The sequence below is a fragment of the Glycine max genome, chromosome 18, assembly GCF_000004515.6.
Source record: "Glycine max cultivar Williams 82 chromosome 18, Glycine_max_v4.0, whole genome shotgun sequence".
Taxonomy (NCBI): Eukaryota; Viridiplantae; Streptophyta; class Magnoliopsida; order Fabales; family Fabaceae; genus Glycine; species Glycine max.
In genome coordinates, this window is record NC_038254.2 from 43904227 (window position 1) to 43915079 (window position 10853).

Here is a 10853-nt window from a genome sequence, read left to right on the forward strand (position 1 = left end):
CATTGGCTTCAGCTTGACTTCTTTGCTTCACTTTCTCTTTGTATCTATTAAGCCTTAGCTCTACTAAGTATTTTATTCAATAATAATGACAACAACCAGCTATATATCCTAAGTGTGTTTGAGATAGCTGTAAAAATTAAATCATTTCAATGATCAATTATTATATCAATCAATTATAATTAGGATTTGTTTTTGTTTGGATAAGTTTGCTAAAAATGGTTTGAAAATAATTAATATCGTTTGAATACAACACAAAATCAACTTTTACATAGTAAAAGGGTATAAAAATAAGCACTTGAAAAATAATCATAAGCAACAAATTTCATATTAAAAAAACAGCTTGTTTTTAAGAAGAAAAAAGTTTTCTTTTACAAATTTCAGTTGATTTCCCAAACATCCAGCTTTGCCCATAAAAACAGCTGAAATTTGAGATTAAAATCTTTCCCAAAAACCCAGGAGACTTTTTCTTGTAAAAGACCCTAACAATTCTCTTGTGCCACTTTTCCTTTCCGTAACCCATCCTTTTTGTGTCATTATCCCCGAAATTGTAGCCAACAGACTCCTCATGCTTCGTACTATCCCCTAGTTTTTCTCCAACACTTTCTTTCTCTACCTTCTTTACAACTTTGCATATCATTAAGGAGATTAAAAAATGGTTTCTCGGCAACAATCATTTGTATGACAATTTCAATTCTATTCAGCTATGCCCCTTTAGGAAGTAACAACTAACAAGGTGAAAGGTATCTATATATTGAGGAAAATTTGAATAATAACAAAAGTTCATATTCATAAAGGACGTTATATGTAAACATACACCAACCACTAATGCAAGTCCTCAAGTTGTATGAAAAGATAGGGATATTAATAACCATATGTAACAACATTTTTCAGAATAATGACAGGAACAAAACTACTATGACTATAAAGTTCATATCATATAAATTCAAGACATAATAAGTAAAAGCAAACTAGATTTCCCAATTGTGAATGGTGTCACTCTATCTTCCATTTGGTTCAGTGAGCCTTGATCTGCACCCTACCTGTTCTAGAAACTTAGTAAGGCGCAAGTGTTTTGCAGCCCATTGTTCAGCCAACTTCTGCTCCTTGCTTTCTGCATCTCTTCTCAACCCTGCCAACTGCTCCCTATATTCTGCTTCAATTCTATCCAATGCAGCTGTTTGCTCCTCTCTCAGAGCTTTGATCTTCGCTTCAATTTCCTCCATCTTCTCCCTCCTTCGGCCGGCCTTCTCGGACTCCAACTGCAGCTCCACCCTACTTAACCGCCATGCCGCCTCCTTCTTATGTCCGGCCAAAGCATGATGCACTTCATCCAACTCCTTGCAGCACTCCACCAACTCAGACATCACCATGTTCTCACCAAATGCTAGAACTGCCCCGTGAGGCGCCACATTCCCCAAAACAAGAGGAGCAGCATTGTCCGGTCCTCTCACAGGGGGCTGCAACCATGGAGGAGGCGCTGCCACCGTCGAGGGAGAAAGACTAAGAGTCACAGAAGGGGAAGGTGGCCTCACAGGTGCAGTGCCATTGGAATTGGAAAGCCAAGATGGAAGCAAGGCCGGTGGAGGAGCCGGTGCATCAGCGTGCAGAAAAGAACTGTTAGAAGTAGCCATAACAAATGATGGTGAAGGCCTTTCTTTCACTAGTTTCTCTGCAAAACTCTCAAGGATATGCTCGTACTTGCTATCGCTAATTGGGTCAATAGTGCAGCTATTCCCCTTGGTTTCCCTTTGCTGCTTCTCTTTGAACACTTCCCACCACTTCCCTAACCTCTTCGCAGTGCGACCAGGGACTTGTGCTGCAATTTTCTTCCACTTGTTCCCGTGCGTTGCTTGAAGATTGATGACTAGACGCTGCTCTTCCTCAGTAAGAGATCCTTTTTTAATGCCGGGTTTGAGGTAGTTCTTCCACCTTTCTAAGCATGACTTGGCATCCCTGTTAAGAGGTGTGTTCATGCGCTGAGACACGAGATTCCATTCCCTAGGACCATACTGTTTGACATATGCACGAAGTAAAGCATCCTCTTCAGCTCTCCAACGTTGCCTATCCTTCATTTCCAAGTGCAAATCCCACAGCCAATTGCTTGGAACTTGAAATCTTCATGATGTCTCTACAAATTTTGTGACAATTTGTGGCATCAATTCACCAGAGTTCCAATAAGAAACAAAGTAGAATGGGGAGGGGGTGTTAGATTTTCAACAATTTCCAAACATATGTGCACAAACGAGCAAAGTGATCAGGCAATTCCTGAATTCTTATTACCAATGCCTTCATAAAATATTCAAAATAGACATACAACTCAGGTAAATGAAGAAAAGACAAGATCATCCTCCATGAATATATAGTTAAACACTATACAAAAGTAACCAAACTATCTGTAATAAGAACTGAGTTTATATTCAATTGGGATCAGACAGAGATCAAAATGATTAAGCCATTGATAAAAACCAACATGTTGGATTGAATTTAAAATACAATCTACCAAAAGAAACACAAAGATTCTGCATCAATATCTCTCTCCCTTGTTATTATATTGCAGTAAGAGGCATGTTCAAAAATAGAGTTCATGCGACAATGCCAAATGCATGCCAGAAATCTGGAATGAAAACTAATATGCAATGAAGCATCTAAAAGAAATGCTCACGGAACATATATTTTGTAAGAGATCATGTGATAAGAACAGAAATGCTCAAGGATCAATACCTTCAACTTCAAAGCAACAATTTTCTCAGCCTAAGTACAAGCAACAATACTATTCTTACAGAATTTCAGTCAGTGAATCCATAAAGTCATTCCCCACCCCCAAAAAAAAAATTAAAAGAGTGGTTTAATGGTCGTATACAACAAACAGATCATGCCTAATTCTTCAATCACAACTTTTGATTATTGTCCATTGTCCACACACACAAGCAAAGTTATGCACCCATATCAGTTCAAGAACAGACCAAAAGGGCGACTCAAACAGTGTTCAGAGCATCAATTGCAAGCAGACACAAAGACATAATGACTAACCTTAAACACTCGATGGTAATTAAAACAGAGAGCAACAGAAAAAAATAAAAATCAACGAGCAGCTACAAATTCAAGAACTCTACGAAACAATCAGAAGCAAAACCAAAGTAAGGGCACATAAACCAAAACATGTTGCACGACATTGACATAACATCAAAGCACACCAAGACACTGAGACAAAAGCTGTAAAGAGCTTCACTGCACTTTCTACCTAGTAACAAATTCACACGAACCAGATCCTCAAACCTGCACACAAAATGCAAAAGAACGTAGCAAAACAACAAAACCTCGACAAAGATCACCAACAAATTTACAAAACAACCCGTTTGATTTTAAAAACGAAAAACTTCAGAATCCACTTAGCCACAACCTAAAAAAACTTCATTAAAAAAAAAAAGAACTTTTTCTTACTAGGTAGCATAGCATAGCACCCCAAATGGTTCCTACACGTCACGTAAAAAATGGAGGCACCCCAGATGGTTAACAACCAAAATAACACGAAGAAGAAATGCTCACCAAGGTTCTTGTGTGTGTGAAATGAGAAAGAAGCTATGATGTATTCTTCTGGTCCATGAATAAACGGCACCAAGTTGAAGAAGTGGTGGGTTCCTTCTTAAACAGAGAGAAAGTGGAAACCGAGGTTGGAGAGAGAGTGTTGGAGTAAAGACAAAGAAGTGAAGTAAAAATGGACCAGAGAGAGAGAGAGAGGAAAGCGTGATAAGACAAGACATGGTGAGAGACCCCACAGTATGACAGAGAGAAAGAGAGGGTACGTCAGTTTCAGCGCTTAACATGCGAGAAAGAAACCAAAGGGCACGCGAATGATAAGGGACACACATCACATGATAACTTTGCTCATGCACCTTAACGAGTTACTCTAATTTCTAATTACAAGGATAATAATTACAAATTACAGTTACACTTAAATGTTTAGAGAATACTTCCATAGATAATACACTAACAAGATTTTCTTATCGACACGAAATTTAAATCCGCTTCCTTATGGGATATAACTCCCATCCTATTGACCAACCTAAAAGAAATACAATTACCCTTATAACTTTTTAAGATAAAATATGTATTTTTTTGTCTCAATAATATGTTGCATTTCAATTTTTATTTTTTTAATATTTTTTATTATAAATATAAAATATATCTTATTTAATTTAAGTAACTAACTTTATTAATGTAATACTGACATAACAAATGAAGTAATGGATTAATATTTGTGATCTACCTTTAATCAAATTTTCATTTTAAAATGCACTAAAAATAACTAAATGTATGTTTGGTTTAGCTTCAATAATGCATGTATTGCTAAATTTTCACGTTGATTCTACAAAAAGACACATGAAAATCAATGTTGATATTGATGTAGTTTAGAGACATCCGACGCTAGATCAAATATTGGATAGAAATTATCTTAATCTTAATTATAAGCATGCAAGGGAAATTATTCATTTTTTTCCAAATAAAATTTTTTTGTAAATCATAAAATAGAAAATAAAATCTTAACGTAATTTACTAAATTACACATATTATCACGATTTTAACTTTTAAAAATTTTAATTAATAAATTTATAGTACTTCAAAGTTATTATTGTCTTTAAATTTAAAAAGATTACTCTACCTGTCCTCGATTTTTGTTTTCATGCGTATTTTTTATGAGATATTTTTTCTTATTAGATAAGAGTTGCTTAAGAGGCATCATGCGTGTATTTGAATTTTGAACTATGATTATGATTCAATACTTTAGAAGAATTAAACCTTTTTGGTAGACCCCATTTATCTGTGCACAATGTCCTTGCACATCTATAAATAAAGATAACAGGAAAAGAGGCCGCACACAGTAGTATTTGTTATAACCAAAAAAATAAAATTGAATGTGCTTACGTCTTGCAGGGAATTTGCTAGCCTAAGCGTTACTGTGAATTTTTTCTCTTTGTTAGGGTTTAGAGACCTTATGTAACCTTATTATACCAACCAAAATTATTGTACTTTTCAAATAACGGTTATTTAACAATCTTTTACCTTTCTCATTTATAATCTTTTTTCCTATAGCATCTTTATTTTTCAAAATTCATTAATTAAATTCTTAACTTTTTAAATCTTAGTTACACAAATTTTACTTTCTAACTCTTATATTTTAAAAAAATATTTTAATTCCTACACGTATCATTCTAATTCATTTTAATCTCTAAACATAATAAAAAAATAGTCCTTATTGTCTAAACACAAGAATTAAAAGGAATTAAAAAGAATACTTATAATGACTCAAGCAAATGATTTTAAATTATAAGAACTAAAAGATAAAATTATACAATTATAAAGATCAAATGGGTAATTAAACTTTTAAAAGAAAAATCATAAGAATGACAATGAGTAGGATATAGTTAAAATATTATGTAGAAGCAAAACTTTCAAGATTATTTTGATGATGCCAAAGATTATTAAAGATTCATTCAAACAAGATTAAAGAATCAAGAAGATTCAAGTAAAGATTCAAGAGAAGACTCAAGATATGCAAGAGCCTCAAGAAAAACATCAAGGTAAGTTAAAAAGAATTTTTCAAAAAAAAGATTGAACAACACAAAATTGTCCAAGAGAATTTTTCAAGAAATATCTTTTACCAAATTTTTTACTCTCTAGTAATCGATTACCATAAGGTAGTAATCGATTATCAGAAGCCCAAGACATTTTATAACTGATTTACAAAGTAGTAATCTATTACCATGGGCATGTAATCGATTACCATTGTCTTGTAACGTTCAAAAGTATTTTCAAAATAGTGTAATCGATTACACAATATTTGTAATCGATTACCAGTGATTTTTGAACGTTGGATTTCAAACCTCAACATGAAGAGTCACAACTTTTGATAAAATAAACTGTGTAATCGATTACACCATTATGGTAATCGATTACCAGTGACTGGTCTTGAAGAAATTGCCAAGAGTCACAAATTTTAACATGGTTTCTTCAAGAGCCATCAAATGGCTATAAATATGTGACCATGGCACTAATTTCAACATGCTTATTTTGAACATCTTTCTAAGAGTTTTTGTTCAACACTTGCTTTGTCAAGAAAAGTTCATTGGGCAAAAACTTATGCTATTCTATTTTCTTCTTCTCCTCCATTCTTACAAAAAGCTTTTCAAGAGATCGACTCTTGGTTGTAAAAGTTTTCAAGAGACTGTCTATTTGGTTGAATCACTGGACACAAAGGAGTAACGTCCTTTGGGGTTCATTACAAGAAGTAGAATTTGCTTCTTGGTGTAATCAATGGACACAAAGGCGTAACGTCCTTTGGGGTTCATTGCAAGAGGTGGAATTGCCTCTTGGTGTAATCACTGAACACAAAGGAGGAAGGTCCTTTGGGGTTCATTGCAAGAAGTGGAATTTGCTTCTTGGTGTAAACACTGAACACAAAGGAGGGAAGTCCTTTGTGGTTCATTGCTTGTAAAGGGATTTTACAAGGTTAGTGCAAACGTTCAAGTGGAATTTGCTTGAGGACTGGATGTAGGCACGGGTTGTGGCCGAACCAGTATAAATCCGGTTTTGCATTCTCTTTTTCCTTAATCTCTTTTACTTTTTGTTGTGTTTATATTTCTTTAATGTTACTTCTCCTTATTTGTTAATCGAGTAACTTATAATTAAAGAAATAATAAAATTTAGGGAATATCTAAGAAAGAGAAATTTTCAATTAGGAATAGTTAACGAAATCTTTATTCAACCCCCCCTTTCTTAAAATTTCTGAGGCCACTTGTTCAACATATTATAATATTGGTTCTCATATACATGTTTTAAAAAAATATCAATACCCTTTTTCATATTTACACGGATAACAACTTTAATTTTCATCCCATATGAATACTTTATTTATATATAAAGTCAATAAATTAATAAAAAAATATCATTAAATACAAAATTATGATAACTAAATTGAAATTCACTCTTAAATTATCAATACATAATTTTAAAAGCATTCAAACAAACTTTAAGATGTGTGCCCCCTTTTCATTTACATCTAGTAGTGAATTTTGAGTTCATTTTTGCTTTGATATGGCTTATAATAAAATTTATATATGTATGTGTTCAAGTTTTATGTAATAAATTTACATACTATATTTTATAAGTTAAATTGGTATGTGGAAACCCATACTTTTTTTTCAAATTTTTAATTAGGTCCTTGAACTTTTATTTTTTTTAGTTGGATTCCTAAACCTTTTTTTTTCCTTTCAATTTGGTATTTTTGTCTAATTGTTGTTATGAAAAATTAACCACAAACACCTAATTAGAAGTGCAAACACTGGATTGGTGCTTCAAGAATGTATTGTAAGCACAATTGAGTTAATTACAAAGGTTGAAACTCTATAGAAATCTCTCATAATTGACTCGATTTGCCTAAACCACACTCTATAAGCATTAGTCCCCTATTTTCCCTTCCAATTAGGTGTTTGTGGTTAATTTTTCACAACGTCCATTAGAGAGGATGATCCAATTGAAAAAAAAAATTAGGTACCCAATTAAAAAATAAATATAAATCCAGGAACCTAATAGAAAATTTGATATAAGTACAAAGACCCACAAAATAATTAAACATATTTTATATTAGCTATGATGACTAATTGATTAAGATTTATTTTTAACTATAGAGAATTAATATACAGGCACACAAAGCTCATGAATGACGAAAGGAAGTTAATATACCAAAAAAGTTTAATTCAATTGATTAAGCAGAGTATGTGAATTATTGTAAAACAACTCTATAAAGACATTCATTGCACTAAAGAAAGCTCAATAACCGACACTCTTTCTTGAAACTCAAAATTGCTCAGAAAACATTTATAACCAGAAAACTCATTGCAGCGAAGTTAAAATATGTTAGCTAAATGTCACTTTTGTTCCATTATGTTTTAGTGTTGTTTCATTTTGGTATATTAAGTTTTAAAAGTTTCATGTTGATCCTTTACATTTTATAAAGTTTCATTTTGATCCTTTATATTTTCAAAAGTTTTATTTTGGTACATAAAGTTTTAAAAGTTCCATTTTGGACCTTTATGTTTTCGAAAGTTTTATTTTGATCTTTGGTATTTTTGAAAGTTTCTTTTTAGTCATTTCTTCTAGTTTCTGTTGGCAAACTTTAGTGTGCCGTTAAATTTAAATTTTGAAATAATTAATTGAAAATAGTGATGGCTAAAAATTGTCATTATCTTTTTAAAATGTATTCAATCACCTATTTCTTTAGCCCCTGTCATCTTCTTCTACAAACTCTATAATCATCACAACATAAACAATGCAACTATCGTTCACTCAGAACTATAACCTCTTTAGCACTACAACCATCATCAACATACAAATCAGATCCGCAATATTCATCCATAAAACAACACCATCGCTCCACCCCATAGCCTCACCACAACCCAACATCGACATAGAAAAAAAAAACGTTGGGTCCTGACGGTGATAAAAAACTTCAGATTTGATGTCACAATGGTGATTTTGGGTCTTACTTTGATTTTTTGCCGCATTATTTTAAATTAATTATTTAAAAATTAACATAATACTAACATTTGCTAACGGAAATTAGAAGAAAACACGAAAATGAAACTTTAAAAAACATAAAGGATCAAAATGCAATTTTCAAAAACATAAAGGATCAAAATGCAATTTTCAAAAACATAAAGGACCAAAATGAAATTTTTAAAACTTAATGTACCAAAATAAAAATTTTGAAAACATAAAGGACCAAAATGAAACTTTTAAAATTGAATGTAGTAAAGTGAAAAAGCACTAAAACATAATGAACCAAAAGTGACATTTAGCCAAATATGTTTACAGTCAACAATAATAACATCTACTTATGATAAATCAACAAGGCTCCCACTCATTTTGTCAACAACAACCTTACAATCTAGCTCAAAAATTACGTGAATCAGATCCAACTCCACCCCCACTTGAGAGCTTTCAGAAGACCCAAAGCCTTTTCTTCTAACACTGGAATGCATGATACACTCCACTCTGTTTTTTCCATCATGAACCCACCTATGTCATCCCGGATGCCTAGACCGTAACTAGTATAATTACCTGAGTTGTCGAAGCTAGCATCCACATTACACTTTAAGAATCCTTGGTGAGGTTTTGTCCATTTAATTTGAGATGCCTTCATTTGCTGTTGGTAGCTTTTGTGTTTGAACTCTTTAGCAGCAAGCCATCCCAAGAGCAAAGCCTCGTTGCACAGCAACATCCCAGCCGCATCGATGGCCTTCCCATTCCATAACTTATCATTGTAGTTTCACCATGGACTCGAGAGAGCCATGCTAAATCTGGAACACTACCTTCCTTTAATAGAAAAAGAATTTGGAAGCAAGTTGTGGTGAAGCTTTCAACTTGATCCAACATTAGGTAGACAATATTCCACACAGCTATCTCCTTAAGACAATGTTCTACCAATCCACAAGTGAGGAAGATATGCCAATTCTGCTTTAATACAGTCTCACATTGAAGGCAACACTATGGGCAATCAACTCCTCTTGATCTCAGTATCATCCTTGTTGGGGGATAGTTACAACAAGCTCTCTAAAGGAACACTTTTACTCGAGGAGGGACATTCAACATCCAAATCAGCATCCAAAAACCCTTTTACTTTCAAGTGACTCACATCAAGCACTTTTACCATACAAATCCTATATGTTGTTTTCGCATAATAAAAGTCATTAAGTTTAGTACTCCAAATTCGAATATCATAATGATCAAACTGGTAAAAAGGTGAACTAAAAATAATTTTAGCACCTCAACTATTGAATAGGAGATGAATCAACTTAGAATTCTAAGCCTTCTCACCTGGTAGCAACTATTGGCACTATCCATGTGTGCTTTAAATATTTTTTTTTCAAAAATATCCTTTTGATGGAAACATGATTCATTGGCAAAATACACAATAAAATTATGTTTTGATTGCATAAAAGGGGGGTGCAAAAAATTATACGGCAGAAACATGATTTTGCTATGTATTTTACCAACGAAATTGTGTTTCCATTGTATAATTTTTTTGCACCTCCTTTTATGCAACAAAATCATATCCCTGTTACTTATTTTTTTCACCCATTTGGTAAAACAATAGAAATGCGACTCTGTTGAATTATTAAGCAATGGAATCATATTGTCATTATTTTTTTATCGTTATTATTAAACAAAAATGTAGTTTGGTTGAGAATGATAGCATTGTCTACATCATCTCTTACTTTAATCTCAACACCACGAAAACCACAACAACAACAACAACATAAACACTCAAAACCAAAACTAGTGCTGGAAGATGATAGTGGTGGAGTGCGACAATTCTGAATATGTGTTAGATGGGGTGTGCACGTGCAATGTTGGAGAATGAGTTTTCCTAAAATCTTTCACAGGCTTCTAACAAGTTTTCCTGCTTGTTCTAAGTGAAGTTATCAATGTCCCTTTGAAGCTTGTCAGTCTTCATCACAGAAAAGTACCTGTGAAGGAAGGAGTTGGAGCATTGAGCCCAATTGGTGATTCAATTATCTTGAAGTGCTCCTAGCCACTCCCAAGGCTTCTTGGTTAGAGTGAAGGAAAATACAACCAATCTTATGTATTCGTTACTAACGCTGGACTGCCTAATAGTGTCACACAACCTCAAAAACCACCTTAAATGCATCATGGACTCTTTGTGGGATGCTCCACTAAACAGGTTACTTTCAATCATTTGAAAGAATGCAGGTTTGAAATCAAAAGTAACCCCTTGAGGAAGTGTTGGCAGTTGAATGTTGTTGGTTTCTCCCACCTTGGGGGTGAGATAATCC

The 10853-nt window shown here is 33.4% G+C and overlaps 1 protein-coding gene across 2 annotated transcripts; it reads right to left on the reverse strand.

Annotated features, from left to right (window-relative positions):
• Positions 1–726: 726 nt before the first annotated feature.
• Positions 727–3696, reverse strand: PHAN3 (MYB/HD-like transcription factor). 2 transcript variants are annotated; one of them, NM_001289816.2, is made up of 2 exons: positions 3547–3696; positions 727–2128 (listed from the first exon to the last, which is right to left on the reverse strand). In NM_001289816.2, the coding sequence occupies exon 2, from the start codon at positions 2070–2072 to the stop codon at positions 999–1001; it is 1074 nt and encodes a 357-aa protein (NP_001276745.1). In that variant the 5' UTR covers positions 2073–2128; positions 3547–3696; the 3' UTR covers positions 727–998. The 2 variants fall into 2 exon arrangements, with proteins under 2 accessions (NP_001276745.1, NP_001388715.1); NM_001401786.1 differs by having other exon boundaries at positions 845–2128; positions 3442–3558.
• Between the last annotated feature and the right edge of the window lie 7157 nt (positions 3697–10853).

Coding starts and splice junctions, on each gene's coding strand:
- PHAN3 (NM_001289816.2), bottom strand. CDS start 2,072: ATGAAGGATAGGCAACGTTGGAGAGCTGAAGAGGATGCTTTACTTCGT.